At 35.4% G+C, this 23905-nt stretch overlaps 1 protein-coding gene across 3 annotated transcripts; it reads right to left on the reverse strand.

The window, feature by feature from the left end:
• Positions 1–139: 139 nt before the first annotated feature.
• On the reverse strand, positions 140–21968 carry LOC136817905 (uncharacterized). 3 transcript variants are annotated; one of them, XM_067074250.1, is made up of 12 exons: positions 21833–21968; positions 9974–10113; positions 8406–8498; positions 7627–7707; positions 6744–6812; positions 5289–5414; positions 4656–4721; positions 4163–4241; positions 3230–3396; positions 2428–2522; positions 949–1178; positions 140–626 (listed from the first exon to the last, which is right to left on the reverse strand). In XM_067074250.1, exons 2-12 carry the CDS (start codon positions 10067–10069, stop codon positions 481–483), a joined length of 1248 nt encoding a protein of 415 aa, XP_066930351.1. In that variant the 5' UTR covers positions 10070–10113; positions 21833–21968; the 3' UTR covers positions 140–480. The 3 variants fall into 3 exon arrangements, with proteins under 3 accessions (XP_066930351.1, XP_066930343.1, XP_066930359.1); XM_067074242.1 differs by lacking the exon at positions 21833–21968 and adding an exon at positions 20026–20129; XM_067074258.1 differs by lacking the exon at positions 21833–21968 and adding an exon at positions 15274–15915.
• Between the last annotated feature and the right edge of the window lie 1937 nt (positions 21969–23905).

Genomic DNA, 23905 nt, shown 5'->3' on the forward strand with positions numbered 1-23905 from the left:
TGCTTATGAAAAAAAAACACGTACGTGCGAAATTGTGATGATTTAGGAATATTATCCTTTGTACTACACACCCTGAATTTGCTTAAATCAAAATTTAGCTGTTCCAGGTTCAGATTTTGTTCTAAAATTAAGTACCTTATCGGGGAAAACTTCGTCGGGGAAAATTTTCGTCGGGGAAAATTCTCGTCGGGGAAAAATATTCGTCACTTGGCCGAAATTTCGTCACTTTTCCCCGACGAAGTTTTCCCCGATAAGGTATTCTCATTTTTTGGTGTTTCTAGCCTTATTGTTCCAGGGGGTGTTAAAAGGGTTCAAACCTCCTGAACGTTTAAAACAATCTTTGCAATTTTTTTAATTTATCATTTTCTAGCTCTATATTGGATAATGCTTCTACATAATTTCTAACGTACCTTTAAAACAAATAAAGTAAATAAATAAATAAATATATTCTTTTTTTAAACCAAATCAGTCAAAATGCTATCATTTTTGGAATGCCGGTCTTGCAATGGAGATTGCGCTTAAGAAAGTCAACAGAACCATGACATAAAAAGTCCCACTCCATCCAAAATATGTTAAGACCATTGCAATGAAAGGGCCTTCAAGTATAGCACCAAGACTTCCAAATCCTAAAGGGAAAAATAGAAATGGAGAAAAATCAAATAAAACACACAACAAAATTATATAAAATTTAAGGCAATTATTAACTACTATTCATATCTACACCCCCTTCTCACAGACGCGCAATTTTTGAACGGTTTTTCTCTAGGTTAAATTTGCCACTACTGGCAAAAACTTGCTTGTCTTCGTAGAATATATTGCACCATGAATGTATATGGCCTTTTGCTTGAAAACGAAAGCAATGTTTTTTGATCGACGCTTAATTTTGATGTGATTGTTCTATCTTAGCCAAAATCACTTTACTGGGGTAAAGAAAAAGTTACTACTTACCATTTATTAATCCTGAAACTGCTGATTGCGCATTTTCCCGTGTACCAATTTCTACTGCCAGTGATCCAGAAATGACTGCATCCGGACCGGAACTTCCGGCTCCCGCCAGAAATAAAAATATAGCATTCATAACCATTCCACACTGACTTGTAAGTTGAAACAAACAAAGGGCGGATGTGGAGAGAGTCAGTAATACGAATACACCCATATATGTATTTCCTCGCATGACCCTAGTTAAAAAAAGGAATATGTAATGATGATTTATAATACGGTATTACAGTAACAATATTTGAGAGGGTGGAGCAGCAAAGGAGGGCGAAGGAGCGGGGGGGATCCAAATTATTTCTTACAGATGACTTTTAACTAAAACAACATTGTTTTTCGAGTTTGTGCATCTCTTGATAAAGGCTTTCTCTCACTTTTGTCCCTGGGACAAAATCAGCGTGTCTTTTGGATATTTGGTGACTTCTGTCCAGGAGGCTCGAGTTCGATACCCACTGTGGCGCTACGATTCACTTGGCAAGTGAATGTTCCTTCGCCCGGGTCAACCCATGCCATGTGAGGGGAATTGGGTACCATAACTCTCTGATACAAGAGTATGGGTAGATATTTCAGACATTGTGGTGTGCCGTGACACTCAGGAGGTTCTACACTTGCGAGGACATCCGTTCTCCCGTGTAGTTCGAGTGTCGTAGTATACACCATGGCTCGGCAGCTCGCATCTGCAGGGTTGCAATGTCTGCTTGCGCTGTGATTCCTACTCCACCGTGGGTAGGACCCATTCCGATACATCGGAGGGCATATCTTTTGTCCCATGAAACAAAAAAAGAAACCATGAGACACACACTTTTTTTCTTGTGTTGGTGGGATGGAGCATGTTGCATTGCACCAACGCAAAAAAACTTCCCCCAAGCCTTAAGAATCAACAAAAGAATTTCTCAAAAAAGCTGTTCTTTCTTTTGTTTAAGAAACTGTGTAAGTCAACCCCCGCTCTCATTAAGACACCCCCCTCCGCTAATTAAATTCGAATAATTCAATATTTTATTACAGTGTAGATAGATCTTAAACTTGTTAAAATTGTCCTTTGTCAGTATTGGTTTTTATTTTACGTGTTCATTTGTTAAAGTTTTTTTGTTGTTGAAATTGATATCAGTTAAAAAAAATGATGTCTTCAAATTACCCCCCCCCCCTCTTATTCCATCACAGCCCCCCGCTTATTAGAATTTAGAAAATTTTCCTACCCCACTGCTTATTCGGACCCCCCGTCTATTCGGGAGACAAGAGTAATCTTTTTAAGATTAAGTGTTAAGAGTTTCCCGTGATTCTTTGTTATACCCAACAACCTTTATTCGAAACCCTAACTTAGCCATTTATAAACTCTGATTAAATAATTTTGACTGGTAAGGATTGAGACGAGCTGCCAGGGTTCATAAAACTTGTGCTAAAAACAAAGTAAAATGGAAAAAATAGGAAACTCACTTATCAATGAAGAGACCAATGGATGCAGATCCCACTACACCACCAATCTCATACAATGTACTGAACATTCCTGCTTCTGCTTTTGAATAATTCAGCTGAAACATAATCGTCATAATAAACAAGATATAACCGTCTTTTATATAAGAACTAATTATATTAGAACATTTTAAGGCTTTGCGGAATCTAAAACATCTTATTTCTTATAGGAAATTACATGAAAATTATCACAACATGGTGAAATTGAAAACATTTTAAGACCATTTTTTAATCTTAAAACTGGAAAAGTTTTTGAAGTTTTTATAAAAGGAACTATATTATTAGCGATTAAAAATCTGAACTAGCCAAGATTCTGCTGGATACGCTCTTTTATAAGAACAAATATATTTGAAGAGGTCTATCATTTCTTTTAAACTGTTTTGATTTTTTGGCAGTTTTGAACCTCGCTGTTCTTATAAAATTGTTCTTATAAAAGATTGTTCTAATGAAATCCCTTAGCAGATCGATCAGTCTTTGAAAATTCAAATAATGTATTGAAGAAATAGTATTCCACACTTTTCGGAACTAACAATTTCAATAAAAAGCCCAAAGTGATTGTATTGCAAGTCTGCTATTCATCCTCCAACGGAACAGTTTCTTGTAAGAAGAAAAGTTGTTTGCGAATCAGATTTTTGTAGTACAAGCAAAATTTGAGAAAAATCCATTTCCCAGCTTGGAAACAACGTTGTTACAACGTTCATCTGACGTGAGATGGATGTTAGGGACGTTAAATGGACGTTATTGTGACGTTGCACAGGTTACTTACATTCTGGTTAAGGTACATAGGTAGCCACATATACAAACAATATCGCACCAATTTCATGCCAAACATGGTCCAACATAGCTCTGGAACCATTCTTAACCTCCATGTTTCAAGAATATTGAGATTTCTTTGAGTAGGTAGCGTCTGCTCTGCCACAGGTAAGAGTGATTCTGAAAGTGCAATACAAAAATTATCGATTAAGAGAAACGGTTGCCACGTCAGCACCACAAACCATGGGCCGACCTTATCTCATAACAGATCATCCATTCTGCGCACCTCACGCTCTGCTTTAAAGAAACGACCTGGTTATTCATCCAAAACAATCAAAACCGCGCTGCTTTTTGCTTGAAAACGAAAGCGAAAGCGACTTAGTTCTAATGTTTCTATTTTTAATCGGCGCTTGATTACAATGTAATTGTTTCGTTTTAGCCAATCACAACGCTCAAAAGCTCATTTAGTATTCATTCCAAACCTAGATAAAAAAGATCAAAGCGGTGCGCCCACATGGGCAGTTTCTCTTACGGAGCCATGGTCTTTGGTGTGTGAGTAAATACGTGCAAATGCAGAGTAATCAGAACCTGCTTGGAGATTAGGGCTAACGAAGACATCCCTATGGTAATGGAGTTTCAAAAAATCAACCCATTTCGATGAGATTTAGACTGAATTTGTTTGTACCCTGAAGAAAGAAATTCCGTATACGACAGATGCAAATTTTTTCTGAAACCTACATCCTGCAAAGTGGTGAAAATCAGACAACCCTATCGGATGTAACTTTAAATCTTCATAAAAGGTCACGGTAGATGCTACGGATCCGATGGTTCACTAGACTGTTTTTTGACTTCCCAGTCATGGTATTTTCTCTTCTATCTAGACACGCATCATTGGATAGCCGACCGAATTCTTACAAATTCATGGACAAGGGGAAATCAAACGAACCTTTATCAGTTTGCACAACAGGGACGCGTACTTCCGTTGGTGAACGTAAGAAGATATAGACGACCACTGCAAGTATAATCTGTCCAGAAAAAAGACATATCACAAGAATAAATTACTAAAATATTTGGCTGATCTTAATATTTTACATTGTTTCATAAGCTTTGTCAGAGAAACAAATGTCCGGCTAGAAGATCTGCCAATAATGATGAATGATAGGAAGAGGTGTCAGGATGTTGTGAAGGTGTACTCGACTGCGGTCGCATATAATAAGTAAGTTAATATTGTCCATTGTTTCATAAGCTTTGTTTGACAAGCGTGACTCACTGTCAGACTGCACTATTTCACCTTTACGAGTAAATTCAACTAGGAAAATTTGGTTAGCCAAAGCAAAAAAGAGAATCAATTTGAAAGTGGAATAAGATATATTGTTTTGAGATGGAGAGATGGTTCCATACGAAGAGTAGTTGAGAAGTGTGAGAAGAACAATACTCACCACCCAAATAGATGGAACAACAAAAACCATTTTGATCTCTCCAGGGAATGCTTTTTGTAGTTGTACCTGTACGAAAATAAATAATAGACTCAAAATGCAAATAACTTGATTTTGCTAGTCTCTTTCAGTTAGAATTAGTTAAATTCCCTATAGAATCCCCGGTAAAATGTTTATCCACAGTTCTGAAGGGAATCGCTACCCCCTCCCTTCCTAGTCCAAATTATCTCCTCTTTTCAAAATTTGATGTAGCTCCCAACTTAAGAGTCGCTTTCCCACTACCAAAATTGAGCTATACAATAGCATTTTGTCTTATGAGAAAAAAATTCGAGTCATTTTAAAGTATTAACTTTAAAAAATTGCTTGATTTAGATTGCGGGCATTCCGGTTCTAGGCTGCAAAAATTAGTAGAAATATAAAAGAATTCTCTGAAAAAAATTCTTCCAGCCCACCTTTTCACAATTTTCAGAGCATTGTCTAATCGTTTAAATAAAAGAAGGGTTTCAAGTACGTAGTTATATAATATGGAAAAGGGTTCAATTGAGATTTGTAATCCAGACCGGAGGATCATATATCGGTACAGTGGTATGGCTAGTAAGAAATACTTAAATCATCTAATATCCATATGTTTCTTACCGCTAAGGTGGTACCCATAATTCCACCGGCAAAAATACATGTTCCCCAAATGCCAAATATGGTGGCCCTTTTCTCTGGTTCGTACCAATCAGATAAACTTTTGACACAATTTGACCATAAGTTTGCCTAGTGAAGAAAGGAAATACTAGTGATAAGTTTTTAAATTTTTTTATTTTTAAATTTTAAACCCTTTTTTAAACTTCGTTCTCAGCGTATTTTTAACCCTTCCTGCTGACACACAACGTTGTTTCAACGTTCATTTAACGTTATATGGACGTTGTTAACATTAATGAACGTTGAAACAACGCTGTGTGACAGAGCTGGGCTTGCTTTATTCTTTATATAAACGTATTGAACAACTGAGCTGAGTAAAACATGGTAACAATTTTGCTCTTTAAATTGACCCTATTGGCTCTCATTCCGCGTAAATAATACCGATAAGACTAGTTTGAAAAAGGGCCAATTATCTCTTCTATTGTGAATCAAAACGTTTTTTTTGGCTATAGTGGATCAGTGCGTGACTGGTAATATCAAAATGTAATTCTGGTGTAACTAAAATACGCTGTCATTTAATACGTGCGTGGAATATTTAGGTCGGTGTTTTTTTAGAATATACCAAATTGTCTTTTTGGGGCATCTCCTGACAACCTTTCTTAATGAAAACTTTTACACGAGTATTTCAATTTATTTTGAGAAAAAGAGATAGGGTTGAAATATTCCGATTTCTTTAGTCCGGCTTTAATTGGACGAGTTGAACAGCTACAATCTAAGGACGAAATTAGGAAGTAATCTATAGGATAAGAGCTTTCTTATGTGCGGATGGATGAAAAATTTCACAGTTAATTACTCCTTATCTATGAAAGATTCTGTCTTGAAATTATACTCTCAAAAAAGGTGTGTACCGTATAAATTATTAGAAAATGTAAGCACAATGATGAAGGAGTAGAAAAGGATGATGATAAAATACGGGTTGTCCAAAAGAATGTTTTAAAAACTAATGGATATTATTTTGAGGATAAAAATTACATGAGTGTAATAGTAAAGAGCATCTCTTTCAGAAAATAGCAATATATTCACCGAAAGAGTGACATAGGATGAAATATTCCACTTTTTATGTCACCCAAAATCGAAAATTGTGGAATTTTTCATTCTTTTCTACTCCTTAAATTTAAATTTGGAAAATTATGGTATCAACAATTTAGGTGTCCATAGGGTTTAGATGATAAAACCGTTTTAAAAAATTGCTATAGTTAAAATCAGAAAATCTTGATTTTCTGGAATATTTCATCCCAAATTACTCCGAAACCTATATCATTGGAATCCTCGTGGAAAAATACGTCATTTATGAAAATAAGGTCCAAAATTCCTAACACTAAAGAAGATAACGCGAAAAAGATCTCTGAAAAGTCATTCAGGTACAAAAAACACCGACTTAGATTCAAAATAATTCAGTACCTGCGCACTACCATTGATGAACAATAGGATACCAAAAGCCATGGGCGAAGACCAGTACCCAAAACTGATCTACGAATAAATAAACAAATCCAATTTAAGTTGATAAGAAAGCAAGCTCTTTAAAGTAATTGAGCAAAATAGCTATTCTAAGTATCCGATTTTTCCACCTATTTGCTAAATTGAAGCGTACCGGCTGAGCTTTTCATCACTAAAGAGTGAAAGTTGATTACTTTAGTGAAATAGATAGCAAAATCACCAAAGACTGACGAAAAAGGGTTCAAATTAAAAAACAAAAATATATTAAGAAAACACGATCAGTGCTTAGTCACATGAAGAATATGTTAGTGTTAAAAAAAGCTGTATTTCTGCAATCTCGTACTCTTGTCTCCCGAATAGACTGGGGGTCCGAATAAGCAGGGGGTTAGGAAAATTTTCTAAATTCTAATAAGCGGGGGAAATGGAATTAGAGGGATTAGAGGGGGGGGGGGTAATTTGAAGACAAAATCTTTTTAAACTGATATCAATTTTAACAACTAAAAAGGATATTTAACAAATAAACACGTAGAATAAGAACCAATACTAACAAAAAGGAAAATTTTAACAAGTTTAAGGTCTATCTACTCTGTAATAAAATATTGAAATATTCAAATTTAATTAGCAGGGGGGGATCAGGGGTCTTAATAAGAGCGGGAGGATGGATTTTTTTCTCTTAACAATAAGCGGGGGGGGACGTCTATTCGGGAGACAAGAGTACCCAGAGCCACATCCATGCACCACTTTTGATATTACTGATGGGTGTAGTACCTTTAATGAGCGCTATCAGAATATAAGAAAAGCAAGCTAACGGACTGGGTTTAAGCATTTTCGAGAAAATTAACATTACCATCGATAGACCCATACATATTAAACAACACGTCAAGATTTTTCGATTCCCATATTTGTCACCAAGGTTACCATAAATTATCTAAAAAGTACGAAGAAAGAAAATCAAAAACAATGAGCTTCTTAACCTTTTAGTCCGAGAACACCTACGGGCAGGGGAGTTCTGAAAGTTTTGTAGCTAGTGCTGGGAATAACAAAAGATTTTGATTAAAACGGGATGATTCTGAGCAAGCCAGCAAGCCAGCCAGCCAGCCAGCCAGGCAAGATTCGCTTTTAGAAGGAGCTAATAGAAACTTAGCCATTTTTTAAGGATGATGATGTCAGCCTGTGTTTTAGTTTCAATTATAAACAGGCTTGGTATTGAAAATTAGATAATGGTCAGCAACTACTCTGGGGTATCTAATAGCCGGGGGTTTGGAATAAGCGGGGTGGGTGGAAAGATTCTCAAAACATGATAAACCGGGGGTTGGAATAAAAATATCCTAGGTGGAAAATCTTTGAAAAGAAGGCTAATACAGCAGAATTAGGGTGAAAGAGGGTACTTTCAAAAATATTTTCCCAAAAATTGATAAGCGGGAGGAAGGGGGTTGGAATAAGAATGTCCTGGGTGGAAACTTTTCGAGAAATAAACTAGGGGATGCTTTTTAGGTACCCGAGAGTATTTATAGTAAGGGCCAAACCGTAACATGTAGGACACAATCCGCATGGGTTTACCCCCTACTATTAATATTATGCAAATGTCAAATGTCGAATGAAGAAATCAAATTAATAGTTACTTACAGAGAAGAATGCATAGGGAAGAAGGTAGCACGAATCCAACCAACCCAAAACTTGTGGTGATAAATTGTAAATGGAGATAAGGTCTGTCTTTATCTGTAAAAAATGATTATAAAATAATTATGACTCCATTTTATCTGAAAGCTAAACTATAGAATACAAAAGAATGGGTATGACTAATACCGACGTAAAGATCTACAATCAGATAATCTCAAACAAGTGTATTCTCTCATAGGTGCAGTATTTGTAGTGGTTGGCAAACGATATCATACTCCAGGATGCATCGTCTCTTATTTCCCCCCTATTTTCTACTTTCCTATCTTCTATCCTGATTTTTTATCTTTCTCAAGTGTTTTTAACTATTTTCTAAGTATTTTTCTGAAATTTGCCCGTACCGGTGAAACAGGTCACCGACACCGGCTCGAACCACCAAATGCAAGCAACCTTGGTCTACATACCCAATGCCTAACAGCTTGCGCCAACGAAACACGACAGAAAGCTGTCATTCACAAATACTTATAGCGTGTAATTTACAGACCTTAATTAAGAAAGCTCCCAATCCTACCGGTGCCCCTACAAGGATCCCTAAGGAATCCAAAGTTAAGTCACAGGGTACGAATGCCCCTATGAAGGCCTTCAGCCTTATATTGTGACTCTCGAGCTCCAACCCTAACCCTAACTGATAATAACCGAACCCCCGTCTACGTCCGCGGATTGAAAAATTTCACTTGCATCCTGGAGTATGATATCGTTTGCCAACCATTTGTAGTGCTCCGTAGAATATCAAAAAACCTTACAATCAATTAGTTAGTGTCATGTGTCAAATAGAACCCCTAACTGGAAAACCGGCAAAAAAAACTCAGGTCAAGGTAGTACCCTGAAAGTCTTTACTATTAAACTTGGAAATTACAATGATATTTCACCCCGTCCAATTAGGCTCAAGAAACTTTTTAACCCGTAAGGAATTCGCATCAATCAACTACAGAAGGTTGTCCATCCAAATTAAATAACATTCAACTCTTCATTTTATCCAAGCTGACTTAATACATTATCCTCTTTAACTCGACCCTCTATAGCTCAAATGTCTGCTTAACTCGAACCAATTTTCTCGGCCCTTGCTTCTGCTCCTACTTTTTCGAAAAGATTTCTTTCAATTCCAAGCCAAAATGGAACTGGGTACCTTTCTGCTTAGTGCTCAGTAATTAAAGAGAATGATTAAGGGTATGTGGAACAATCCAGGGAGAAAGCGTTTACTACCTTCAAACAGATGGTTATTAAAAGAAGAGGCCTCAAGGGGCCGCCAGCGGTTTGCGTGAATGCGTGAATGGGCTTTTTCACTTGCGTGAATGCGTGAAAATTAAAGAGAAATTGCGTGAATGCGTGAATTAGAAAGCTTTGCGTGAACAAAAATTGCGTGAATTGCGAAAAAACATTGCGTGATTGCGTGAATTGAAGGTCCGCTGGGGGGCCTCCTCAAGTAGCTTCCGAATTGTGTCCCTAGGTGACTAGCTTTTTCATTGATCTAAATTTGAAAAAAAGTAAAAAGTAAAATAAAATAATAAAACACTTACCACACCAAGAGGCTTTCGTAGCAAGTACGCAGACGCGTAAATGGTCCACGTTAAAACGTACGTAAGAATTTGACGTTTGCTTGAGCAAGGTAACATGACGCAAAGTAATTTTCGTCGTCTGTTTTGTCACTTCACGTAAACTGTTGACAGAAATATTATAGAAAAAAATTATTGAATACAAGCTGTGTAACAAATTTCTGAAATTTTAATTTGTATTTTTCTAAACTTTAGAATTCTTTTATTGATCGTGATGCTCAATATAACCGCAGAGTTTTTCAAAAGAAAAATATACAATGCATTGAGGATCTAATCTCATAGAAATGCTTTCGAGATGCTACACGCTTCTTTTTTTTAATGATGCTTTTTTCCATTCCATCATGGATATTTTTAACTTGTTGGGAAAAATCATCATAAAATATTCTAAGTAGTAGTAGGTATAAAATTATGGTGGTATTCTTAGCATATTCCAGTAAAGATTGCGGCCAAAGTAGCGATATAAACTTTCAGATTAAAAACATTGCTGTAGGGCTATATTTTTAGGAAGAAAACAGCTCTAAAACGCTTGAAATTGAGCTTTTTTATCGCGGTTTTTTGTCGAACTGCCATCTTTGTTTATGCAAAAGGCGCCATTTTTAAAGGGACATTTTACGAATAATTAATACGGTTAATAAACAATAGAGAAGTTTCTGATTCGCCAATTCACTTTCTTGCAATTTTTGCAAAGTCTGGGATGTTCTAAACCTTTTCGCCAACAAAAATCATAAAAAAGGAAAAAGTTTATACCTAAACTAAGACTTTTATGACATATTCATTATCTTTTGATAAAACAAAGACAATAATTACAGTGTCGTAAAAACCGCTCTCATCCATAAATTTTGCAGGGTATCTCGCTACGCCTATGGATTATCGACATTGAAATATTTCTTGGTTGAGAAAATTTAATAATGCTTTTGGTAATACGAAAGAATTTGAGAGCCAAATAATCATTTATTGAGCTAATCTGCTTCAGCCCGGGGGGGGGGGGTACTACCCTTGTCGACCGACGGGACGTTCTCCGCTGACGTTCGAAAAATGGACCCTACGTGGGACTCGAAATTTGCGAAAAAAGTGACCCTGAATGGGACTGAAATTCCAAAATTTTCTCAAATTTTCTACTTTTTCCCCAAATTTTCCAAAAATAGGCACCCTACGGGGGACTGATTTTTCTATTTTGGTGTTTTTGCGACCCTACCTGGGACTCGTGGAGGTCAAAAAAGGTACCCTGACCAGCGGAGCATCCCCGTAACCCATCTTGCCCTAGTACCCCCCCCGGGGCTTCAGCCATCATTCAATTTTGATTGGAGCCTTCTCACATGAGGAAAGCAGATCAATGTTCCAATTTTGTATAGACGTTTTATATAAGAACATTAACATCCTTTTGAAGCCTTCCGATGTTCTTAAGTTTTCGGTTTGAAGCCTATAAATGTTCTTAACCTTTCCAGCGCGCATCACTCTTTGAAGAATATGAAAAATTTCTGACCATTTTTTTTTTTAAATCCAAAATTTCAAATTGGCATGAAATGTTTTTGTTACCATTCAAAAAAGGTATTTTGTATGCATTTCGATTATCCACTTTTCAATCAAATGACTTTCGCTGTTTTACGTAAGAAGTAAAAATGCATGTTCTAGAGCACGTAGAACTTTGAAGAAGTGTTCTTGTTTAAATGTTTTATCAGCCATTAGCCAAATCAAATTTTCGCCAAAACCTCTTACTAATGTTGATAAACAGAAAGTGCAACATTGGCAAAAGTCCAACATAGTTCGGACCCCCCCTTTCTTAAGGGGAGGGGGTGACACCTTCTGAAAAAAATGAAGAAGGGTGGGGGTCAGAAATTTTCATGAAAAAGGGGGGAGATAGCAAGGAAGGGGGATAGTTTAAGAAGGGGGGCTTACATATATATTGTAGATTATTTTCAATCACTGTTATGAAATTTGGTCTTCATGAAAGGAAGTTTTCTGTTAGAGTAGTCTGAGTCAAAAAGAAGAAAGAAGTTTACTATTTCGCTTTCTCTCTGTAAAGATATTTCACATATATTTGTTAGCTATTTTTGTCTAAAATCCTTGGGGATAGGCATTTTTAAAGGTTGGGGGGTGCCAAGAAGGGAGGGGATCATTTTTAAAGGTTGGGAGATGCCAAGAAGAGAGGGGATCATTTAAGAAGGGGGATCAGACCCCTTTCCGCACTATGTGCAATTTCATTAGAAATAAATCGAGTGAAAGCCTTGAACCTAGCATCACACACACGCTTTTTTTTTTTTTTTTACTTTGTTATTTGGAATTTTGAAATATTGTTACTCTAATAGTTATATCAACCCCACAGAAAAAAAATCTGCGTCCAGGTAGCCATTCCATATGATTAGACGGAAACGTCTATTGGATGGACTCCTGGCCTGCATCCCCTCCCCTAATTTATACAAACTTAAATATGTAAATTTTTAATGATATGCAAGCGAATAAATAAGTTTTGAATTGAACATACACGCCATTAGATTCCAACCAACCAATACAACCCAACAAATACGAGAAAAAAATTTGTTCAATCAAAATGTTTATTTGTATAGAATATCTTACATAATTAACCATTCATTTCTCATCAAGGCTGAATACCTCATACAAAAGATTTACGGAAGATTTAATTATCCACCACTTATCATTTCCGCATGTAGTTGGATGACATTTTCATCATTCTAGCAATTTAATTGATGCAACGACAAATGAAGTAACATGTGTTGAGTACACGCTTTTTCTTTTTATTAGAATGGTGTTATGTGCAGTTTTGTAATTTTTGCGCAGTTTTGTAATTTCTTTGCGCTCTTTTGTTATTTCTGCGCAGTTTTGTAATTTCGAGCTGCGGAGTTTTGTAATTACACCCTTGCGCACTTTTGTAATTACAGAAAATAATCGAACATTTTTCTTCAATATTTTTTCCGGATTCGTCTTCTTTGTGATTGACCTTTGTCAAGGATACTTAAAAAGCTTTTTAAAAAGCACTTTACTTAATTTTTATATGATCTATTGATCACAGTATTTGACTATTATACTGAAAAAGTCACAAATAAGCCGAATTTACAATGAAGAGTTAGTCTGAGTTGTTCCGAGTTGTACCTAAACAGATACGTTTTTATATTTTTTGATTGACTGTGTTGTTTATTTCACTTCTCAGTAACTAAAATCGGCGTCATCATGAAGCTCATTAAAGAGTTATGCCGAGTTATAATTCTTTCAACTTTTAAATTCGAAATAAATTATCTTAAGTGGTTGCATAGTATGAATGCATTGCAAAATGGTCTTTCATTCTCTTGAAAAGAGTAGTGATACTGATTATGACGCAAAATGATTGAAATTAAGAGTTAAACCGAGTTGTTCCGAGTTGTTCTGAACAAAGGATTGTATTTAAGATGCTTTCTAAAGACTAGTTTGTTTATTTGGCTTCCTAGCACTTTGAAATTAGCTGAAATGTTAATTTTTGTTGAGAAATGTAATAATGAAACCCAAAAACGTAATACCGAGTTATAACTCTTTTAACTCGGAATTTTGAAATGAATCATTCTAAATCGTCACTTTAATTGCAGGGGTCCTTATAGGGTCCTGAGAGAAATCGAAAAATTAACAAGCGGGACCATTTATTAAGCATCTCAGTGTAGGTAGGTTCCGGACCTTCAAAATCGGAAAATACCATGTACTTAATTATGACAATTAATTTCAAATTGTATTTAATATAAAAAAAGATTTTTCTGATAAAAAGAATTAAGGCTGAAAGCAACCTTGTTAACCGTAGTACCTCGCTTGAAATTTTTAAAGCACTCACCTGTCACAGAACTTTCGTTAAAAATGGCGACAAAAATGACATATTTCAGATCATTGAGATTCAAACCCTTCTCATGCAAGAGAAATTAAAGCTACTTATTTCCCATCCAAAACCCCCAAAGAACGCGCCGTAATCATGACGACGGATTGTATCTAGCGGTTCCTTTGTTTTGGAGGACTACAATTTTTGAGATCTAGCGATAGATTTTAGTTTTAATCCGGCGTTTGTGTAAAATCTACGCGCGAGCATTCTGGATGGTAAATAAGTGGTTTCATTTCCCATCCAGGAGTCTCGCCTTTAGCCCTTTGGGCTTAAAACTCAATGTTTCAGATGGCTTTAGCTCTTGACTTCCAAAGAAAATGGGTGAACTTCATCCCCACAGGTGGTGGGTGGTGGGAGCACCAGAGAGCTCTGAAAAGTTGTTTATAATTGATTAAACGCAACTCTCCAAATCCAATAAAAATGAATGCTCAGCTGGGGCTGACCAACAACATTGGCACTGGTGAAAATGGGTTTTCAGAGCTTATTTTGAAATTATTCATGTATTTTTGAAATGTCTACAACCTTTTATCTGGGATTGTGTATAAAACCATAAGGCTTCGATGGCCAACATGTTAAGAACAAGTTAAGAACATTTTGAGGCTCTGGGGACTCTAAAACAACCGATTTCTTAGGAAAATGGACAAAAATACTCACAAAATTGGGGAAAATGAGAACCTGTTAAGAACATTGTAGTCTTAAAACTCAAAAAGTTGGGAACAACCTAAGCCTTCAAAAATGTGGATGTTTTTACAACAAAACCGTGCACGTAGAAAGGATATGTCAGTTCTCATGGTGAAAATATCTAAACAATAGCTCCAATGGTTGGGGGATGGAATTTGTTGGCCTACCGACGCTTATCTGGCTGGAGATGAACCACTGACCTCTAACTACTAGACTGGATCGGCCTTCCCGTTAAAGGAAGTGTGTCTAGGGTTAGCTGACTAGTCCACCATCTTAGTTTTCGATTCTGGTATCACTGAAACCTGTTTGAGAAATTAAGGTAAACTAGAAAACAATTGACGGACTAGTGGACTTTAGGACTAGACATACTTCCACGCGTGAAGAGACAACCATTTTTTCAAGTCCTCGCTTATCTGGCTGGAGATGAACCACTGACCTCAAACTACTAGACTGGATTGACATTCCCGTTAAAGGAAGTGTGTCTAGGGTTAGCTGACTAGTCCGCCATCTTGTTTTCGATTCTGGTATCTGTTTGAAAATCTAAGCTTTAGAAAATGTCTAGAAAACAACTTAGTGGACTAGTCGACTGCTTTCACGGGGAATGTTTAATTACCTAGTGTGTAAAGGAATATAATGTAAGTATGAGTTGAAACTTTCACGCCTTGCCGAATGCCCCACCTTTGTCTACAGTTTCTCAAAAAGCAGGAGCAAGAAAAAATAATTTTTATACCTGTTTTAACAGAAGAGATAAAAGTTGCCAGCAGTGTAAAAATGGGACAAGCTGGAGTTTTTACAAGCTCTTATTTGATTTGGTTGGTCGTTAACCAGTAATAAAACAATTTTCTTACTTTTTCTAAAGAACGCGTCATCTATATCACTTCAAATGACCAATTAGTGAAGTATCTTATAAAAACTCCAGCTCATCCCGTAAAAATAGCACATCTCAGATGTATCATGATTCAAAGTTAAGTACTAAAGAGGAGGTGACCCTCTCTCTTGTTTGATTCGTTTTAAAACTTCAACAATCTCGTACGCAAAGCCTTTTTATAAGGGCTCCGTGTACCCCGTAAACATGGCCGTTAAAAAGTCGTTAAGGTATTCCTTTGCGGATTGTTGTTGCTTTTGGAAGGTTTTTTCTTTTGTTCTCTTTCCCGTGTTTCGCGAATGTCGATTCCTTCTTGCTATTTTATTCAATTTGCTTTTTCAGAAGAAGAGATTATGAAAGCTTTTTCAAAACATGAATCACAGTGCACCCTAATTTAGAATATTTTGATGATATTGGTGAAGTGCAGTCTTGAATGACGACGCATGGCAATAAACAGTTTCCTTTCGTCATCATTGTTCTCGCATGTGTTGACAATTATTTTTCTTTGCTTGCTTTGACATGTCTTATGGGAATAGGCGCTGACGCAGATTTCTTTTTCCGTCAGCGGACGCAGACCTGATTTAGCGGCCGAAGACCTAAATTAAAAACCAAAGACTTGATGCAGCGGTCGAATAGCTTTTTTTAACGACCGAAGACTTGGAAAAAATGAATTGTGGAAATTTGTTATAAATCTTTTTTATAAATTCAATCAAGTTTTTTATATGATGTTTCAATGGAAAATAGTATTGAAAACAAATTAAGTTACACGATTTTAAACTAAAAATAATGAAAATTAATGACAGTGACTAGTCTCGAACTGCCCCTCTTTCGTCTTCGATACCACTGCACTAACCACTGGACCATCGCAACTGATGCCTTACCGAGTGGTTCAAGCTAGTTTAACTGATCTTAACTTATCTATCACGTAATTGGCCTGACTTGCTAAATCAGGTCTCCGGCCGTTAAATCAGGTCTTTGACCATTAATTCAGGTCTTTGACCGTTAATTCAGGTCTACGGCCGCTAAATCAGGTCTGTGTCCACTGACGGAAAAAAATTTGCGGCGCTGACCTCGTGTCTTCAGTAAATTGTCAAAGGCTTAGTGATAAAGACTGGAACTCTTTATTGTATCTCGTCAATTTTAGACTCGATAAGTTCTTATTTATAGAATCATATGCTCCAAATATACGAATTTTTCCATCCCCAACCTTCTTAAAAGGTTACAAAGAGAGTCTATGTTTCAGCCTTGAATATGATCTTGAAGCAACAGTCAACTCTCTCTAGCTCGAACCTCTATTATTCGAATCTTTCTGTAATTCGAACTAAAAGATTGGTCCTCTTAACATGAAAGTGTTACAATTCGCTGTTACAAAATGCTCTCTATAATTCGAAGAAAATTCCTTGTCCCTTGAAGATCGAATAAGAGATATTGAATACTGTGATTAAACATCTTAAGAGCAATGTAGCATTTCCTGTGTAAATCAATTAAGATTAAAAATACCACTATTCCTGTTCTTAATTCACCTGTTTGTTACATGACTCTACTTAAAATACTTTTTACCGGAATAGTTTCATGGCTGAGACCTCCCTTCTTTTACATTCATTGTGTTGATTACAACGTCATTGCCTTGGATTTATCAAAAATAAATCATAGTCATTATAAAAAACCCCGGTCTAGCAATGTATTGTTTTAGCGTTTTGTTCATTTTTCTTTTGTTACAAACAAAAGACAAGTTGAGATTTGCATACTTTTTGATCACGTTACCAAAATCTCCTCTTGGGATTGGTCTATTTTCTAATCACATGATGAAAAAGTTTGCAAAATAAATCGATTTCGGTACGTAAGCTCCATCTTTTAACAATAAAAAGAGACAAAAGCCTTCCAGGCCAGTATTTTTATAATGACTATGAATAAATTGTACCATTTCTTCTCGTTGTGGCTACGCAACAGATTCTAAATCACGATCTTGATATCCTCTTGCATCAAAACATTTTCGGCCTCTATTACAAAATAGCTGATATGGCAACTAAACCGACGAAAGATTTGTACTACTATTTTAACCTGCAAGTAACTAGTACGCAAACGCAAACGCTGGATTAAAAGTAAAATCTATCCCTAAATTAAAAAAAAAAATGCAGTCCTCAAAAACAAAAGAACCACTAGATACAATCTGTCGTCATGATTGCGACGCGTTCTAGGCGTGTTCTGGAAGGGAAATAAGTGGCTTCACTTATTCTTGCCTGGGAAAGGTTAGAGATTCTACTCTAGCCCTTCGGGCTTTAAACTCAATTGGTTATTTTGGTTATTTTTCAGCGCACAGCTTCTTCACGCTGTAACCAAAACAAACCAAACAAGTATCTTCAAAGCCCTACAACCCAGCGTGGAAACGATGCAAAGCCCACACCGAATTGTTATTTGTTTCAACTGACGTCTACGCCAAAAACGTCGCCAAAAAACGGAAAAGCAAGAAAATGCAGGGGGCGGTGTAAGCCCCCCGAACGGGTCCAGGGATGATCTTCCTAAAATTGCTCAAAATAAGCTTTATATTCTATTTACACTCTACGTCGTTAAATGACGGTCCAGAGAGAGGCGGAGAGCGAAGTGGATGCGCTTAAACCTGGTGTAATGAAATCCGGCGTTAGAATGGTGGTGCTCCTTACTCCTTATCTACTCCTACGACAATACGCCAAGTAATTACTGCCTCACTCAGAATATATTCGGCGTAATGTGCACCATTTCCAGACTGGCCTACAACATGTAAGAGGATTCTCGAATCAGTTCGAAGATTGAGATGCCTTGGAGTTTTTACAAGATACTTCACTAATTGGTCATTTAAAGTGATAGAGATGACGCGTTCTTTAGAAAAAGTAATAAGATTCTTTTATTACATCTCAACGACCAACCAAATCAAATAAGAGCTTGTAAAAACTCCAGCTTGTCCCCGAAGATTACACGCTTCTTTCTATATAAGAATGTACTCTGAGAATAATTCATGTTAAGATTGGCCAAAAGTTTAAGAATATGCTAAAAATATCACCACCTTTTTTTTGGTAAAAGAACCTGAAAATGCTATTGCACCGCGACGAAATTATGTAACTTTTTCTCTCTTCTCTAACCAGCTGTTCTAAAAGTGACGTAATTAATGACAGAAGAAATTGCATGGATACATAATCGGAATTGCAGCTTTACGACTTTTTCCAATATTTTGAGGCCGTGTGCACGGGCTCTAAACATTTGATTTTCGACGTCAATTTTAATTTTTGAAGTTCCTACTTTTCGTTAATTTTCGTCAAAAAACTTAAAATTTTAGACTTTTTCTATAATCATTAGAGGTTTTGTTTATAAATAAGTGTTCCCGTTTCATATCAGACAAATATTTCATATCTGGACAGTGTCTCCCTATTGTTATATTATGCTGATATAAGCAAAAAATGTTTTTCTTTTCCTCCTCTTTTCCTCATCTTTGTTAATCCAATGTGAAAAAGCTTGAGAATTAAAATTGATGAGTAAGCAAACGATATCACTCTTAGTTAAAAACAAAACCTTTAAAGTGTAACTTGTAACCATGAATTTACTATAGACACTGGATAAACAACGTATAAAACGGCGGAGAGCGAAGCATTGTCTTTCTTTTGTTTAAGAAAACAATAGAGGATCTAGCTTTGTCCGCAAAGGACAATTGTCATGGCGGCTCGAAGTTCTCTGATTTTGAAAAATGATTAATAATCTCATTTCTAAAAAGTCCTCTATCTTTATCTTTTTGTACATTTACTCGCCACAAATTTGGAAATAAATGCTAAAATACTTAACGGATACATGTATTAAATGTGTTGTGACAAAAACATCATACAGACAAGAAAAATCAAACAAAGGGCCTAAAATGACACATAATTTTAAGTTGGCAATATCTTTCTAACATCTTGCTGAGAAGAGCTAAGATCGACATATATCAGACTTAGGTGTCTTGGCTTCACCGTGGTATAAAAATATTTTGAAGGCTCGTGGTGGATCGGTGGTTTTATTGAGGTTAAATTTTGAAACTTTCTGGTGTCAACATTCAATTTTTCATACATAGCATGTTTTCGTATCTTTCTTGCAACTGAAACGTCATAACGACACGTAATTAGCAATTATTTTGATGCGTTCGCCTCTCCAAGGAAAACTCAATTTTCATTTGGGAATTGAAATGACTGTGTTTAGATGAAAAAAATTATTAAAATGTTACGAAAAATCGTTTAATGAAGGAAGGAGAGTGAACAATAATGTCATTACTGCGGACAAGGCTAGAACATGAGAAATCAATGAAAATATAGCTCGTTGGTTATCCAGTGTCTATAATAAATTCTTGTTGTAACTATACGCATTTTTTATCATAAAGAACAAACTATGTAAGAACATAAGGTTTCGATGGCCAAAATATTAAGAACAAGTTAAGAACATAAAAGGCTTAATAGACTCTAAAACACGCCATTTCTTAGGAAATTGCTCAAAAATACTCACGAAATAGTGAAATAAAGAGCATTTTTAGGCTAAAATCTAGCAAAATCCGAAGGCTTGAAATGTTCTACGAAAATTTAAGCAAACGTTAAAATAACACAACAATAATAAAATCTCTACCTTATTCGATCATTGATATTTTAGCCGCTCAACCGATTCTCCAAAAATATTTGTTATATCACACCCAAGTTTCAATTCTCACATGTTGCAAATATAATTGAAACCTATAAAAAGAAAATAGAAGAATAAAATTTAACATCACATCGACCATTTATCAAATAATTATTTTCAAACATTGCAACAATGTGTGTATTGGTTAAATTGGTGATTTTACATGCACAGCTTTTTAAATACATTGACAAAAAAACATCATAAAAATTTGCCCATGAACACTCCAATCGTGATGATATAATATTAACAACTTAAAGTTAAGAACATTTTGAGGCTCTACAACATCCAGTTTCTTAGAAAATAGCAAAAAATACGAACAAAAAATAAGAACACATTAAGGACATTTTTAGCTTAAAACTCGCAATTTAATGGTAAAATGATCTAAAAAAGGCATTGTTAGGTTCAGATGCCAAACTCCATGATGGTGGCATTCTTACCATATTCTTATTTTTTGGGCAATTTCATCATAAATATTCTTATAAAGTAAGAATTTGCAAATTTCAAACTTTCATAGGCTACTGTAAAGCTGAACTTGAAATTGAAATCCAAAACTAAAGATTTTTTGGAATTAATGTTGCGCAGATTGATTCACTGGTTATTGCACATCCAATTTAAAAATAATTCTTCCAAAATAGAAGGGCAGTTACGAGTTAGAGAGAACTAAAAAGTGTTCAAATATATGTGTTAAATAACCAAGGAAACACATCTTGTTGTGAAGCAGGAATTCCTTTCTATAATCCATCGTTTGGTCCAATACGATCGATTTTAATCTTTTCATCTATTCCATCAGTATGCACCGCGTTCTGCAGAAATTTAATGAAACCTTAGACTAGTAAACCACGTCGTTGTATTTCGTTCTATCTTTTAATAAGAACTCATTATTATAAGCACTGTTCCCGCGTTCCTGTGACAGACGCTTGCTAGTCTAATGAAACCTGAGCAGAACTCCAAGATCTGCTCGGAGATTACCAGAGATTACACGCTTTTTTATAAGAATGGTGTTTTTTCATGGATATCTTAGCTTTTTGTGGAAATCTTAAAATATTCTTAACATTTTCCAAGGTTAGAATCCAATTTCAGCAAAAAAATTTCCTAAAAAATTTTGAGCATTACTTGAAGATAATTGGCAATTTACAGATAAAAATGGTCTGGAAATGGCATTCTTAGATTCAATAAAGAGTGTGTAGGCAATGCCAGGCTTATTTGAGCCATAAAGAAGGAGGCTGAATCTATGATTGTTCCTATACATGTTTTATTACGAGAACACGGTTTATAAGAACATTTATTCTTTTTTTGAAGAAAAATAAATTTTGAGAACATTTATTCTAAAATTTTTGAAAATAATAAGAACATTGTAAGAACATGATCAGCCCGAGAATTGGTGAGATTAGCTGTATTTGCTCAAAATTATCTGGATTCAAATCAAACGTTCATAATTGCAGTAATTCTTTTAATTCTTATTTTTAAATTAGAGCTCATTGTTCGACTTGAGGGTTAATGTTTGTAACCCGAAATAAAATTATCTTAGATTCAAAATTGTCTAAAAATAAGCTCATCCAGACTCAAAAAAAGCTTAAAATTCGACTCTCGCGTTCCTCCAAATTCAAACATCCTTAGGAGTTTTGCTAATCATTGTTCTTACAAAAAAGAGCCAATTTACTTCAGATAAGAACACTTTGAGGCTCTAAATACCTAAAAAATAAAAACAGCCAAGCCTCATAAAAAATTTACTGTTTTTTTTCAAAAAAGAACGTACCTTTCATCAGAGAAAGATATTCCATGATATTAACCACAATGCATCGTAATTCTTTTGGTGATTAACGTACGACCATTGTTGTCGAGGTAATAAATCACATCCATCATTGTGAGTGGAAGATCATATTTTTTTATATTTTTCATTATTTGAGCTGAAAATAAATAATGAAAATAGATGTTAGATTTGTAAAACCTATAATAACATATTGGTTAGTAATTTTAGAACCAACTTTGATGCATCCCTTTCTGCTCCCTTCAGACATAAGATCATTGAATTTAAAGCCTCCAAATACCTAAGACCTTAAATTTCATACTTAAAAAAGAAAAGAGCGATCTTATTTGAAACTATCAGTTAATGAAGTTATATCGAAAGGAATCTTGCATGGAGCCTCTGAGCCCAGAACCTCAAGGACATTAATAAGAACATAATAGTAGCTTGACCTCCCCCTGGTTCGCATAAAAAAGCTTGAAGCAAATTTCGTGACTCTAGATGGATGACAAACGAACATAACATCACATAACACTGGTCAAATAGAATCGATATCTTACAATACTAAGTTGAAAATTATGATTATCTCATATATAAAGAACTATTCAAATATTATTATTATAAAACATACTAACATGGCTTAGCGACTATCTTAAATCTCATCTGTTCGTGTCCAGTCTTTGAGTCATATCTTGTAGGTATGTCAAATAAGTCGAAAGACCCAAAGATGAGTTTTTAAGATTATCGCTAATACAAATAATAGTTATTTCTATAGACATATAATATGATAATATTATGATAATATCGTATTATAAACTATCGTAATACAAAACGTGACATCAAACCAGCTAGGTACAAAGAATCTTTCTCCAAAAAAAACTCATAAGAAAAATATATATACTCTACTTTTTACTATAATACTTCTAAGTGCGTGCATGTATATGCAACAATAAATAAACAAAAATTGAAGAAGCTGGAGGAAGCCTACACGTTTTTTTATAAGAACACAATATATAAGAACATAAGGCTTTAATGGCCAGAATGTTAAGAACAAGTTAAGAACATTTTAAGGCTTTGCAGACAGTAAAACACCTGATTTCTTAGGAAAATGGACAAAATTGCTCAAAAAATGATGAAGGTAAGAACATTTTTAGGCTTAAAACTAAATACATAAGTTAAGAACATCCGCAGGCTTCAAAAAAATTTTGGATGTTCTCATAAAATATTGTGTACAGAGAAAAAGACCATTGTGCCTGGAAAAAAGGGAAACTTTACGAAACCTATGTATAAAATCCCTAACAAATTCAGGGTTGTCCCTCCGAGTTTTCAAACCAATTAAATTTGTGAATGGCTGACTGGCTGACATCACCAATTTCAAAGGTCGTATCAAAAATGAGAGAAACTTCAGTATATTTTTGCAACTCTTATACAAATTATGAAAGTATTTTTTGTGTGAATTAAAAGTAATGTATGGTTTTTACTAAAACTAATGTTTCCACTTTTTTACAAATTTGAAAGTTGAAAATTTTAAAGAATTCGGCAATAATTACAGTCAATAATCTCAAATTTAAAGAGATAATAATATGGCTTGATATTTGGCATGTGGATTCTTTCTATTGTCATGAGCAAAACAAGTTTGCCTTTACCTGCTTTCCAAAGTCGATTTATAAGTTTTTGAATAAATTGAGCTATTCCATAAAACATCCGTTGAAGTGTGGCCAAACCCATGGAAGAATTCTTTTCACGCCTTAAAGTGAGGGTGGACGAACGCAAACAATATTTTTACCACTGGAAATTTTAGAATACCTTTTTACCCCCTGGAAAAATGAAAACACACTCGTCTAGACCCCCCTGGAACCTCTTCTCGGATTATCCCCGGGAAACGTTCGTCCACTCCCTACATGTATAGAAAAATGGAATGGTCCAATCAATGTCAGAAACTTTTACAACGAAAGAAGGTTTCTGCAGGCCAAACATCTCAAACCATCTGATTATTCCTTTTACAACCAAAGAAGGTTTCTGCAGGCCAAACATCTCAAACCATCTGATTATTCCTTTTACAACCAAAGAAGGTTTCTGCAGGCC

Source organism: Clytia hemisphaerica, unplaced genomic scaffold (genome assembly GCF_902728285.1).
Source record: "Clytia hemisphaerica strain Z4C2 unplaced genomic scaffold, Clytia hemisphaerica genome assembly, whole genome shotgun sequence".
Taxonomy (NCBI): Eukaryota; Metazoa; Cnidaria; class Hydrozoa; order Leptothecata; family Clytiidae; genus Clytia; species Clytia hemisphaerica.